Source organism: Oncorhynchus tshawytscha, linkage group LG07, assembly GCF_018296145.1.
Source record: "Oncorhynchus tshawytscha isolate Ot180627B linkage group LG07, Otsh_v2.0, whole genome shotgun sequence".
Classification (NCBI taxonomy): domain Eukaryota; kingdom Metazoa; phylum Chordata; class Actinopteri; order Salmoniformes; family Salmonidae; genus Oncorhynchus; species Oncorhynchus tshawytscha.
In genome coordinates, this window is record NC_056435.1 from 12,270,385 (window position 1) to 12,285,327 (window position 14,943).

The 14,943-nt window shown below is 41.3% G+C and overlaps 1 protein-coding gene across 5 annotated transcripts in view; it reads left to right on the forward strand.

Annotated features, from left to right (window-relative positions):
* Positions 1-14,395, forward strand: part of itsn1 (intersectin 1 (SH3 domain protein)) — a 70,280-nt gene extending 55,885 nt beyond the window's left edge. For 4 of the 5 annotated variants that reach the window (XM_042324110.1, XM_042324113.1, XM_042324111.1 and 1 more), the window contains 13 exons: positions 248-446; positions 1,811-2,005; positions 5,676-5,797; positions 6,239-6,345; positions 6,613-6,796; positions 7,197-7,295; positions 7,870-8,037; positions 8,282-8,494; positions 8,913-9,034; positions 9,133-9,215; positions 9,776-9,859; positions 11,409-11,582; positions 11,733-14,395. In XM_042324110.1, coding sequence (XP_042180044.1) covers positions 248-446; positions 1,811-2,005; positions 5,676-5,797; positions 6,239-6,345; positions 6,613-6,796; positions 7,197-7,295; positions 7,870-8,037; positions 8,282-8,494; positions 8,913-9,034; positions 9,133-9,215; positions 9,776-9,859; positions 11,409-11,582; positions 11,733-11,881 — 1,899 coding nt within the window. In that variant the 3' untranslated portion in view covers positions 11,882-14,395. The remainder of the gene's footprint in view (positions 1-247; positions 447-1,810; positions 2,006-5,675; positions 5,798-6,238; positions 6,346-6,612; positions 6,797-7,196; positions 7,296-7,869; positions 8,038-8,281; positions 8,495-8,912; positions 9,035-9,132; positions 9,216-9,775; positions 9,860-11,408; positions 11,583-11,732) is intronic. The other variant, XM_042324112.1, reaches the window with a different exon arrangement.
* Positions 14,396-14,943: the final 548 nt, after the last annotated feature.

Consider the following 14,943-nt stretch of genomic DNA (forward strand, 5'->3'; position numbering starts at 1 on the left):
ACTAAGTTGTATTAATACGTGGACTTAGATGTGCCAATAATTGTCTTAATATATAGTACTAATATACAAGGTGATATGGTAATTTACACGTAGACAGTGATGTAGAAATTACAATACAGTAATGTAGATTCATTGTCATCCACACATTTGCTTTAAAAACAAGTAAAAGGGACTGTTTCTAACTGTTAAAATTCTTGCTCTGCCCCTGTGGCCTCTCTCATACTCACAAGTCCTCTCATTGGTCCAGGCCCGGGGAAAGAAGCGGCAGATTGGCTGGTTCCCGGCCAACTACGTGAAGCTCCTGAGCCCCAGCACCAGTAAGACCACGCCCACAGAACCCACACCCCCCAAGCTGCCAATGCCCAGTGCAGGTAGGGGCCAGGAGCAGGGATCTGACGGGGGCCCGCCAGGGCCTTGGGGCCCCTCCTTGACTCAACATATGACGGGTACTAACACGGTGCAGACATTCTCTGTGTACTTTCATGTTATAGTAGCGTCCTTGATAATAACATTCTTTCCTGTCAAAATAACATTTTTTTAAGTTATAGTAACGTTCTTTACAAGAACATTCTTTCATGTTAAAATAACATCCTTGATAATTACATTATTTTGTGTTATAATAACATTATTTGCAAGAACATTCTGTCATGTTATAATAACATTCTTGATAATTACATTATTTTGTGTTATAATAACATTCTTTACAATAACATTCTTTCATGTTAAAATAACATCCTTGATAATTACATTATTTTGTGTTATAATAACATTATTTGCAAGAACATTCTGTCATGTTATAATAACATCCTTGATAATTAAATTATTTTGTGTTATAATAACATTATTTGCAAGAACATTCTGTCATGTTAAAATAACATCCTTGATAATTACATTATTTTGTGTTATAATAACATTATTTGCAAGAACATTCTGTCATGTTATAATAACATCCTTGATAATTACATTATTTTGTGTTATAATAACATTATTTGCAAGAACATTCTGTCATGTTATAATAACATTGTTGATAATTACATTATTTTGTGTTATAATAACATTCTTTACAAGAACATTCTTTCATGTTAAAATAACATTCTTGATAATTACATTATTTTGTGTTATAATAACATTATTTACAAGAACATTCTGTCATAATAACATTCTTGACAATTACATTATTTTGTGTTATAATAACATTATTTACAAGAACATTCTGTCATAATAACATTCTTGACAATTACATTATTTTGTGTTATAATAACATTATTTACAAGAACATTCTGTCATGTTATAATAACATTCTTGACAATTACATTATTTTGTGTTATAATAACATTCTTTACAAGAACATTCTGTCATATTATTAGTAACAGAGGACTGTGTTGTGCAGTGGGCCTAATAGTAGTGTTTTAATATCTTGTCCAGGAGTAAACCCCTAGCCCCCTACACCCCTAGTCTCCTGTGTGGATCTGAGGGGATTGGATAGGTATAATTCATTTGGTAGCAGCTCTACCTTGCCCTCTGATAAGCTATACGTAGAATTGTCTCCATAGTGGCCTATATAATACCCATTCCAATCCTCTTAGATCCTAAACAAGATTTTTTGGGGGGGGGTTGGTCGACATTGCCGACTGATTTGATCTACAAATCGCCTTTTTTTGCTTCATTAATATTGAATAATTATTAGATCAATCAGTCGGTAACAATTTACCCACAAAGTATCACACCGCCTTTTGTCCCTTTTCTCATGGACGGGGCCCAAGTCTCTTGTGTTGTATGACTAACCCTTCACTTGTATGTGTGTCTCCAGCAGTCTGTCAGGTGATTGGCATGTACGACTACATGGCGCAGAATGATGACGAGCTGCCCTTTGGGAAGGGCCAGATCATCAATGTGCTGAGCAGGGAAGACCCTGATTGGTGGAAAGGCGAGCTGAACGGTTCCGTGGGCCTCTTCCCCTCCAACTACGTCAAACTGACCACCGACACAGACCCCAGCCAACAATGTGAGTGCACACACTACTACTAAAGTCTACCTCTCTGTCACACCCAGCAGTTTGAGTACATACTGAACCCTTTCTCACACACATAGTCGCATACACACACACACACACACACACACACACACACACACACACACACACACACACACACACAGTCACATACACACACTCACAACCCAGCACGGGTCATAACGAGTACTGTGACTACATTCCTTCCTCTCTCTTCCACACACTCACACCCCAACACGGGTGATAACGAGTACTGTGATTACATTCCTTCCTCTCTCTTACACACACACACACACTGATGTGGACTCCTGCTTTGTATAGACGTGATCTTTCTTCTATCCTCTCACTCTCTTCGAAACCTAATTCATTTCAACTAAAACCCCTGGAAATCTCTGGAATCTAATCAAATGGGACAGTGTTTGACAAGGATACAATCTTTAGTCAACTGATCATACTGATACCTATGGGCCCCCTCTTTGAAGACGTTTCAGATCATGTACCATCCTCAGTTGAATAGAGGTGTGTGTCTGTATGTACAGTCCCTCCTCACTAACATCTCCCTCAATGTCCTGTAGACGCCCCCCCCACATCCCTCATGCATATACTGTACCATGGTTAGACTCCACCTCATCTGTTATGCTGCACGCTGTGTGTCGTCTCGTGAACTCGTCCGCCACCGACGTCCATTTAGTTCTGCACGCTCGTGTATTTGCATATTTTTCTTTCTTTTGTTGTTGTCTTGTTGGTTTGTTTCCGTTTTTGGTTTGCGTTTTTTGCTTATGTGCTGTGTTCTCCTCCTCTTTCTAGGACTCATATGTTGCCCATTCCCACTCAGCCTTGAAAGTCCTCAAAGAGACCCACTATCCCCTAAACACTGCCCCCGCGGGATGATGGGAGATGCAGCCACCCCGATCATGTGACTGCCACATGATTACCACCTGGCCTTGTGGGCTAGAAGAGTCAAGCTGCAGAGAGCAGGCCGTTACCTCCTTATATTCGAACTGTTAGACGCATTCGCCAAAATTGCCAAGCAGCTTCCTTATCCTACACCGTTTATTCTTTTAAATAATTTACTTAAACAAATTCAACATTTATTATTAATCGAAAACATTTCAATGTTTTTTTTTAGGAAATAGAAAAAAAGAACTACTTGGAAGTGATCATATGAATGGGAGACTGGATAGTGGGTCCTTTTGTGGCTTTCTGTGAACTCAGATTGTTTTTGGTAGATTTAGACATTCTGCTTTTATCATTCTGCTTTTTATCAGCGCACCACGGATTTGGTCTATTTATTTAAAAAATAAATTACTAATGAGTCAAATGGCTTCCTTTTGACGTTAAACTTCTCCCTCCCCTCCCTTACTAACCCCTCCCCCATCCGACCCACAGCTCCACAGAAAGACCCACTATTCATGACACACAGCATCAGACGGCCCCCCCAAACAACCAGGGCCTGGCCCGAAAGACAACCCCAAGCCCCTTCCCCCTTCAGTTTGCATATCTGAAGGAAACGGGATCGGTTGTAACCACATTGCTTACGTCTTACAGATCTGCACAAACTGAAGGGTTATATGGGAATGGGTGGTGGGTTGGTTGTCCGACTGGTCCCGGGATTGGTTCATCATGAGCACCCTGTCTAATGGACTAGTCTAGGGGTTCAAAGGTCACCGAAACACACATGGGTCACGTTATAGGATGGAGGGAGAGCTTATTACATTTACTGTAGCTTACATCCAGACCACCCCTGCCCCAAAGCCAGCTCATACAGTGGACAGAGAAGCTGTCTGTCAAACCTATGGGCGGGACTGAACCTGTCCATTTATCCACTCACATCTAGCTGTGTTTTTTAATGTTCATACTAAACGTTCTTTGGTTGAGTCTTGTTGTTTGGAGGTGCTGGGGTGTTTACTTTGTGCTGTGGCGTTTTGTGAAACGGTGTTATGATCGACGCAAACCAAATAATGCACAGCCGCCACAAGTGGAGTGGGGATGGTACACACACAGTATGCACAGGCTTGTAATTGTGTGATTTGAATGGCACACACCAAGTAAGTAAGGATGTTATATCGTCAGCAAGTCAATTCTTGTCACCTCAGAACTATGTATTATTCAGAGTATATGGGGTGTTTTGTATTCATGAGTTGGTTTACGTGTTTTCTCCTAGATTTATGTCTATTGAAGTGTAATTTCTACACAAGTTGGACAACTCTAAATCCCCAGTGACTATACCATGACAGTCTATTTTTTATAAATGAATGCAATTATAATGCATAGTGTTTTAAATATATATGGTTATGTTGTATTGTGTTTTCCCCTTCCCTCCTGAAGTTATTTTTTACCGGTTTACGCAGTTGCCATTCGTAAAATTCAGAAGCAACATGTCCATTTAGTTTGACCTTTTCCGCAGTTATTTTGTCAAGAAAATCCTATTGAAAAGAACTGTGATTCAGCTGAATATGAACATACTAAATATGAAATGAATAGCCTCCCGATAATAGCTTTTTAACAATGTTTACATATGGAAACTAAGAAAAAACTAAGACTATGGTATTTTTTATTTGTAGTCCTTGTAACAGAGTGGAATGCCATGTTCTAGGGCTATATAGCTATGGCCTTAACCTATTATTATTATTATTATTATTATTATTATTATTATCCTCAAACAAAAGGAAAAGGCATGGCATCATCCATTCAATGCAATATATACATACAGTAGTATTGTACTGGTACCATATCAATCTTGTTTGCTTTTGTCACAACAGTATTGTCATTTCATTGTTCTTCTAAAACACAAAGATGGAATTCCTGTATGCCGCCTTTTTAAAAAAAATATAGCCGTTTGGTTCCTATTGGTTCCACTATGTGACAGTATTGGTGTTTGCTGCTTTATGATTGGTTTGTTGGACTTTCCCAATGTGTCTTTTTGAGACTCATCAGTTTCAAGGGGGTTTGTACTCCGTTGCTGACTCGGGTTTGAGAAGCACAACAAAAATTCTAACTATTACGGTATATACAATACTCTGACTATAAACTGAATTGCTTCTGGTATGTTATGGAATCAACAACCAAATCCAAAATGTAATCGTTACACTTGGTTCCTGAAGCATTTGATCAGAAATGAATGTACAAATTGAAAAATGTATACAAACAAGTCGGCTTTAATTTTTTTTTTAAGTGTCATGCCGTCTTTAACATAGAAAATTACGTGTATAATGATTAAAAAGCTCAATGGCAACAGTGGACTTGTGTTTTTTTTAATGTATTTACTGATTTTAAAAATCAAAAGGTTTGTTTACTTGAGCAAGAGACCTACCACCATTTCTTTTTAATTCCTTTTATAGATAACTGGAAAAATGTAAATTACTAGGGTCTAAAGAATTATACTTTCAACTTTTTCTTTTTATGTATGATGTTTGGCTGGCTTTTGAGGGGAAGATCCTTTTACCCGACACCTTGTAAATACATTTTTGAAATACTTTTCCAGGGAAGTATTTTGTAGTGTATATTGTTTATTTCAGTGACTTGTTCAGGTGTCAGTCTACATGCCTAGAACTCTGAAGACAGAAAGTCCAAAGGGCCAGCAATTGGCTTTCTGTGGAAGTTTGTTTGAGAGATGGGTCATTGAGATTGTGTTTCTGATCGAAGCTGTTGTCCTGTTCCACAGGGTGCGCGGACCTGCACCTGCTGGACATGCTGACCCCCGTTGAGAGGAAGAGACAGGGCTACACGCACGAGCTCATCGTCACCGAGGAGAACTATGTCAATGACCTGCAGCTCGTCACCGAGGTAGCCATATTTATATACTTATTTATTTGCACTTTTTTTTTTTTCTTTTTTTTACCTTTGTTTAACTAGGCAAGTCAGTTATGAACAACTTCTTATTTACAATGATGGCCTATCGGGGAACAGTGGGTTAACTGCCTTGTTCAGGGGCAGAATGACAGATTTGTACCTTGTCAGCTCTGGGATTCAATCTAGCAACCTTACGGTTACTGGCCCAACACTCTAACCATTAGGCTTCCTGCCGCCCCATATTCAAATGTGTGTGTGTGTGTGTGTGTGTGTGTGTGTATTATATATATATATATATATATTTCTCAAATGCATTCCCTCCATGGTAACATGATCACACATGCAGTCCAAGCATACACACTCTGCCCTATCTGCATTACATGCAAACGTTTCCGGAATGTTTGTGTTAACATTGCGTCAACGTTTCCTCGCCAGGTCTTTCAGAAGCCTCTGCTGGAGTCGGAGCTGCTGACTGAGAAAGAGGTGGCCATGATCTTCGTCAACTGGAAGGAGCTCATCATGTGTAACATCAAGCTGCTCAAGTACGCTCCCTAGCCACCTCTGGTCCTGTTGTCATAACTATAGTTTAACTAGCTATATGGTGGATAGCAGCTGATTTCCTGTGGGTCTTTATGACTCGTGGCTTAAAGGGGCAATCTGGGATTGGTACATCCATTTGTACACTTTCAAAGTAATGATATTTTGCCATTGATTCTTGTAAACAAACACTGTACAGCTTCAGAACTATAGCCAGACTCACCAATCGTCCCATTCTCTTCTGCCCCCTTCCTCCGGTCCCCCATCACCAGGGCTCTGAGGGTTAGGAAGAAGATGTCGGGCGAGCGGATGCCGGTGAAGATGATTGGAGACATCCTGACGGCTCAGCTGCCCCACATGCAGCCCTACATCCGCTTCTGCAGCTGCCAGCTCAACGGGGCCACGCTCATCCAGCAGAAGACCGACGAGGTGCCCGAGTTCAAGGACTTTGTCAAGGTAATGGAGAAGGGTCGTAAAGAACGCGTTGCCTGCGTCACCATCTGAAATGCCACCATATTCCCTATATAGTGCACAACTTTACTCTATGTTTGACTAATTTGTATCGATATTTTATTGGCCCTTAGTGTCTCGTGCACGGTTTGTTCATGCCTCTTGTTTGGTTGACTGTGAATAGCCTCGACTCCAGCCGTTCTTGGATTCTTCACCTGATGTCTGACACCGCAAGACTAGACTGTGATATACTAGCGTCAGTGTACTTTCTTATTTGAGGGTAGCCGAGCCACAGCACTAGGTTGGGACTGATCCAACGTGATTCCTGTGTATATATATTCATATGTGAGTGTTATTAGGTTCTACACTGATATCTGATACTGATCATATTTCCTCTCCCCTACAGAGACTGGCCATGGACCCAGGTTGTAAGGGAATGCCCCTCTCCAGCTTCCTCCTCAAACCCATGCAAAGGGTGACGCGCTACCCCCTCATCATCAAAAATGTATGTGCACACATGTTTTCTCACACCCACTCTTCCCACCATCTGAATAAAGTGTATGTGATTTGAAAAGCCTGACCGCAGCCTCTGAAGCTAAGCAGGGTTGGTCCTGGTTGGTCCCTAGATGGGAGACCAGATGCTGCTGGAAGTGATGTTGAAGGGCCAGTAGGTGGCACTCTTTCCTCTGGTCTAAAAAAAAATATATCCCACTGCCCTGTGTAGGGTGCTGTCTTTCGGATGGGACATTAAACGGGTGTCCTGACTCTCTGTAGTCACTAAAGATCCCATGTCACTTATCATAAGAGTAGGGGTGTTAAACCCCGGTGTCCTAAATTCCCATGCTGTCCCTCATACCATCACGGTCACCTAATCATCCCCAGTTTACAATTGGCTAATTCGTCCCCCTCCTCTCCCCTGTAACTATTCCCCAGGTTGTTGCTGTAAATGAGAATGTGTTCTCAGTAAACCTACCTGGTAAAATAAGGGTTAAATAAATAAATAAAACATTTAACTGATGCACACACACACACACACACACACACACTAGAATTGACTAACTATGTGTGATACGGCTCAGATCCTAGAGAATACTCCGGAGGCTCACCCGGACCATAGCCATCTGAAGCAGGCTCTGGAGAAGGCTGAGGAGCTGTGCTCCCAGGTCAACGAGGGTGTCAGGGAGAAGGAGAACTCTGACCGGCTGGAGTGGATCCAGGCCCACGTCCAGTGTGAGGGGCTGTCTGAGGTAATACACACAGAGACAGACACACAAACACACACACAAATCATTATTAATAAAACAAGGAAAAAAATCTTAATTGACTCGCCTGGTTAAATAAAGGTAAAATAAAACGCAGTGAAAAACACAGGAACATGTACTTGTTTCCACAAAAATACACACACAATTGACTCATTTCCACACCGTGAACACAGACTCAACTCCTAACTCAATCACCTTGCCTTTTTTCTTTTAACGACTTTCTTTTTAGCAACTCGTGTTCAACTCGGTGACCAACTGCCTGGGCCCGCGCAAGTTCCTGCACAGCGGCAAACTCTACAAGGCCAAGAGCAACAAGGAGCTGTACGGCTTCCTATTCAACGACTTCCTCCTGCTGACTCAGATCATCAAGCCCCTGGGCTTCTCGGGCTGCGACAAGGTGTTCAGTGCCAAGTCCCACCTGCAGTACCGCATGTACAAGACCGTAAGTACTCTCCTCTCCCCAACCTACACATTGTCCGCACCCTATAGGGCAGCAATTCTCAACTTGTGGGTCGTGACCCAAATTTGGATCATATGAGGTTTTGAGTGGGTCATGGGTGTCTGATTTGCCGTACAAATCCCCAAGTACAGTAGTATGGCTGTTTTTGTGGCATGTTCAAGACCAGGGCTACATCCCAATTAGCTCTCCTTCCTGTACATTTGTTCACTTCTCTTCACTGAAATATTGTGGAAATCCCCTCGAGCCCAAACCTGCACCAATCCCGTGCTTTTAGATTCATGGGATGTAGTAAACGAGTGCGCACTTCAGGAACGAGACAAGATATTATTGCGATGCACCCCAGGAGTTCTGAACTTGTTGTGACCTCTGACCTTGTTGTGACTTTTAACCCTCGCCACAGCCCATCTTCCTGAACGAGGTGTTGGTGAAGCTGCCAACAGATCCCTCGGGAGATGAGCCCATCTTCCACATCTCCCACATCGACAGGGTCTACACCATCCGGGCAGAGAGCATCAACGAGAGGTACGCACACAGACGAATGCATGCAGTCTCACACACACACACACACACACACACATTGCCAAGGCTTTCTTTTGACCTTGTTGTGATGACTCATGCAGGACTGCTTGGGTGCAGAAGATCAAGGCAGCTTCGGAGCTCTTCATCGAGACAGAGAAGAAGAAGAGGGAGAAGGCTTACCTGGGTATAACAGTTTGTCTCTCTGCTCCTCTGTAGGTCCACTGTGTCTGGGAGGGACAGCTTTGTCACCTACCCTTCCAGACCATGGTCTCAAAAGCACTGTTGGTAACACTTTATATGAGTGTCTTTTTTTTTAAGCATCTTTGGGTTTCATAAAAGTCCTATATAAGTACTTTGTATTATTACCCCCTTATAACTTTGTAACCTTGTATTTATGCTAGTAACATTTTATGAAAATGTTGCTACATAGTAGTGTGGGAATTGTGGAGTTGAGCGATTTCTGTGTTATACTTGAGGAATAGTGACTACTTATTCCACTTTTAACAAAAACGGCTTAATTTCACTAAGAAGCAAAGAATGAGCTAACAACGATTTTGGTTTTTAATGTATGTACAGTGTTAGTACACAGGTATAAGACCAACTTCATGTAAAGTGTTACCAAACTATCTCTCATGACCACTGAGTGTTTTCATGCTGGCTTTGTCTCCTCTGACTTTGCCGCGTGTTTGTCTCAGACCATTACGTTTAGGTCTGACCATTACGTTTGTGTCTGTCTCGATACAGTTCGCTCACAGAGGGCCACGGGCATCGGCCGGCTGATGGTAAACATTGTGGAGGGCATCGAGCTGAAGCCCTGCCGCTCCCACGGTAAGTCCCTAGAGATGACCCCCTGCCTCACTCAGACCGGAGGTTGATCTCAACACTTGATCTGTGTGCCTCTGACACGAGAGAGTGACACACACCACCTTTTAATACATGTGTCAATTTCTGTTCAGTACACTGGGAGAAGAATGATAGTGTTAACAGTACATGCAGGGGTTCAAATAGTATTTTGAGCCTGCCTGCAGTGCCAGATGGGTGGTGTTTGCCCTTTCGGGACTATTCCATTGGTTCCATTTCACCAAGCCAGCTTAATCGAGCACAAGTATGTGGAAGATCTAATCTCTCTAGGCCATCATCCAGTGAGATTGCAGAGCGCCAAATTCAAATACAGAAATACTCATTGTAAAAATTCTGAAAACAAAACATATTTTACTTGGTTTAAAGATGAACTTCTTGTGAATCCAACCACGGTGTCAGATTTTTTTAAATGCTTTACAGCAAAAGCATACCTTTCGATTATTTGAGAACATACCCCAGCAGACAAATCATTACAAACAGTAACCAGCCAAGCAGAAGAGTTACACAAGTCAGAAATAGAGAGAAAATTAATCCCTTACCTTTGATGATCTTCATATGGTTGCACTCAGAAGGCATTCATTTACTCAATAAATGTTCCTTTTGTTCGATAAAGTCTCTTTATATCCAAAAACCTCCGTTTTGTTCGCATTTTCTTCAGTAATCCACAGGCTCAAACGCAGTCAAAACAGGCAGACAAAAAAATCTAAATTGTATCCGTAAAGTTCATCGAAACATGTGAAACGATGTTTATATTCAATCCTCAGGTTGTTTTTAGCCTAAATAATTGATAATATTTCAACCGGATAATAACGTTGTCAATATAAAAGGTAAACAAGAAAGGCACTCTCTGTCGCGCGCATGAAAAAACTCATTCAGACTGCTCTTACTCCCTAATTTTTCAGAATACAAGCCTGAAACAATTTCTAAAGACTGTTGACATCTAGTGGAAGGCATAGGAACTGAAAATTGAGTCCTAAGTCAATGGATACTGTAATGGCATTGAATAGAAAACTACACACAAAAAAAGAAAACTACTTCCTGAATGGGTTTTTCTCAGGTATTCGCCTGCCAAATCAGTTCTGTTATACTCACAGACACTATTTTAACACTTTTGGAAACTTTAGAGTGTTTTCTATCCAAATCTATCAGTTATATGCATATCATATCTTCTGGGCCCGAGTAGCAGGCCATTTAATTTGGGCATGCTTTTCATCCAAAATTCCGAATGCTGCCCCCTACCCTAGAGAAGTTAAAATACTATTTTGAGGAGGAATACCCATATTGGTCTATTCTAAACGTCTATACAACTGTGCCAATCTGTTATTGGGTTGTAAAATTCTGGTAACTTGACAAAGTTTTTTCCAGAAATCCCAGTTTTAGGGTTTAGGAATCAGGAGGGAGTAAGCATGGAGGGAATCCTCCAACTTGGAATTCTTCAACCGGGATTTCTTTCAAACCAGTGGATCTGGGGAAAGTGAGTGGAATTTCCCAACCCTAAGGTGTGATCTCTTCTCAGGTAAGAGCAACCCGTACTGCGAGGTGACGATGGGTTCCCAGTGCCACATCACCAAGACCCTGCAGGACACGCTCAACCCCAAGTGGAACTCCAACTGTCAGTTCTTCATCAAGGACCTGGAGCAGGACGTGCTGTGTGTCACCGTGTTTGAGAGAGACCAATTCTCTCCTGACGGTGAGGCTGAGGGCACACACACACAAACAGCTTTTTATTGACCCAGCCTTTTTGATTCAGTGTGCTGTCATGCGATATATTCTATCACAATATTTGGTGTGACAACCTTGTATTGAACCCTCATTACTTGTCTGTCCTGTCTGTCTGTAGATTTCCTAGGCAGGACAGAGATCCGTCTGGCGGACATTAAGAAGGACCAGGGCTCCAAAGGGCCCATCACCAAGAGGCTGCTGCTCCACGAGGTGCCCACAGGAGAGATTGTCGTACGACTGGACCTGCAGCTCTTCGAGGAGCCCTAGCCCATCCCAGTTCATCCCAGCCCTGCTCAGCTCAGCCTAACCCAGCCTAGTCTAACACCCATATACACCCCCCACCCCACCCCGTTATCCCTGCCCGAAGACTCACCAAGCTCTAGTGACAATCCCCAACGGCCCAGCCCCACACTCGTGTGTGTGTGTGCGTGCGCGTGTGTGTGTGACTGTGAATGAATGTCTGCAGAAGGGTTTCAATTATGGTGAAGGTTTTTTTCTCCTCTTTATGATTTGTATCATTATGGTGTATATATGATATCATGACTCCACTATTATTTGGTTGAACAAAATAATGACGCATTCCACAGCTAATCTAAAATCTCAAAGGCCGTCTTATAACGCAATGAACCTTTGAGACATGATATACTGTGGAGAAATGTTTGAACAACACATATGATCATTGCTTATGCACTGTATGTCTTAAAGAGCCCACCCTGTGGCATTAACACCTGGGGCGTGTTCATTAGTCAACAAGCGGAAGAAAACGGACAAACCGGGCGAGACTCCCTTGTCCAATAATAAACGTTAATTTTCTTTTCACGTTGCAAAACATTTTAAAACGCCTTCCATTGTGTGGCCAAATGAACACCACCCAGGTGACCACACTTTTGTTGTGCCATCCCTGTGACAACATACGGCAACCTCCCATATAACCTTTGACACTGTGTTCATGTTTATAAACATATGGCTATAATGTCATTGCAGGTCAGACAATTTCAAAAGCTTGTCTGAAGCCCATCTAATAATACCCCTGGTTGTTTTAGCTGGAACATCTTCCCTTGTATTTCTTTCATTGAAACGTGACCCAGGTTTCGAGTTATTTGTTCGTTTCTGTGTACGTCTGTTTGAGACCAGGGTACAAAAGCAGGTACAGTACATAAGTGAATGTGAGGAGGAGAGCTATACTTTGTGATATACACTGAAAGGTTTGGTGAGACACTTTGGAAAAATGTGTTAGGGAATTAAAGAGCTGTTGTGTTAGTATACTACAGTATGCTGAGAATGAAAATGAAGCTATCAGTAATCTTTACACTGTACCTTTTATATGGTCCACATATTGAGCGTTGTGTTTTAGATTGGAAATTCAAATGAAAGGCCAGACGAAATGTTTGGGTGTATTTGAAACATTACACAAGTACTGTACGAAAGTACACACTGTCAAATTGGCTTAGCCCAAAGTATATTGTTGTACGGTTTGAGGGAAATTGAAGAGCAGATTTCCTGTTTTCTAAATGATGTGTAAATGAGTGCCGATTTCTAGTTACATTTGCAGCGTAGACCAAGATGATGGAGTACCAATGTACTACAAATCATTTGTTTTTTGATGGTTAGAAGAATCATACGGTGATATCAGGAATGTTTTTGTACTTGTTCCGAAAAATCCTGTTATTTTCAACGCATTCATATCTTCACGTTTTGTATGTATATTTTAGTTGTTTTTAATTACATTTTTTCGTACGGCAAAAAAGCACCATTTAATATAGAGTGCTATATTTATGTGTTGGAAAGCCATTTTGTAGTTTTTGTTTTGGAGACTGCGGTCAGGCTTTGTTATGATGGACATATTCGGCCAATGCTGTAACGGTTTGTGAAGAGGAGGCATTTCAGGTTCATTCAATTTGGGTCTCAAATTAATATATTTCCTTTGCAAGAGAACAGGAATGATTTTTTTTAGAGTTTTGTGTGGCACTGTGTTCAGTTGGACAACACTGTATTACATATTTATTGACGTTAAGAAAGACCATTCTGACAAAAGGGAAATATCAGCCTCCAGGTTGCTGCAATATGCAATCTACTCCGAGGTATGAGACCATTTGAATCTTTCATATGGTCTTATCTGTTATTTTGTTCTTTATGACGACCCTCCCATTATCTTGGGTTCCGCGTTCGAAAGGAGATGTACAAGGATATCCGAAGGCAGCAGAGACGACTGACTTCAGTCTGTTAAGTCTGACAATGTTAGCATAGTTTGTCTAATGTTAGTTTAATGTATGTTGTTGTTGTTACCAGCTATGTGTCCGTGTAGATAATGTACAAATACTAGTGAAATTCCACTGCCGTGTTAGTGAGAGTGGTCAAGGAGAACAGCGTTTGCAGAGCCTGTGTTCCTTATGTGTATGTCTAGGAGGGAGGGAGTAACATTGACTTACTATTCTCGAGTGCTTTGGGGTTTGTGCTGGGTCTCTGTTCAAATTGGAGGACTTAGATTATGACTAGTCATTTCCCTATAGCGTGCGACCTGTACCTCCACTCCTTCCCGGTTACCCCACAGTAGTGCCCTTTTAATGTTCACTCTAAAACCAGTGATGGTCTCTTCTTTTTAATGAGCAAAGTCTTAACTGATAAAGTACAGTATGTGAATATGTTGAAATATTTGAAAGGAGTATAAGTAATATATTACAACAACTACCGTAGAATAATGTTGATGACAATGTATTGTTATCAAGGTATGAGAAGTGTATTGTCTTAAATGTTGAAAATAAAATTAGATTGGACCAAGGAGTTTGATGTATGTTTGGTTTTTAGCCTTAATTTACAAACCTTGTAAGTACTTATTTCATACAAAATATACTTAAATGTTTTGGAGTTTACCGCCATATATTTCTTTTCCATTAAATGGGTCTCATAGATAGCGAAAGCAGTAACCGTGATTATTTGAAGGGGCTGGTGTTTCAGCAGGGCGCAATTTTGTTATGCAAGGAATGTTTGGGGCAACAGAACTTTGCTGGATTTGGCGGGGTTTGACGTTGAAATAGCAATATGTATTGTTTTTGTGTCGAACTTGCATATACGTCACATTGAAACTGAGAATGTCTTGATGTGTGACATTTTGGTCATTTCGTTCTTTGAGGTAAGAGGATGGAACTAAATTTGTTTTCACATTTGTTTCCGTTTAGATGGCATTCTGTGATTGCTCATTCAAGGTAGTAATGAAAACAAATATCAAATCAGAATCAAATTCAATTTTATTTGTCACATACACATGGTTAGCAGATGTTAATGCGAGTGTAGCGAAATGCTTGTGCTTCTAGTTCAGACAATGCAGTAAT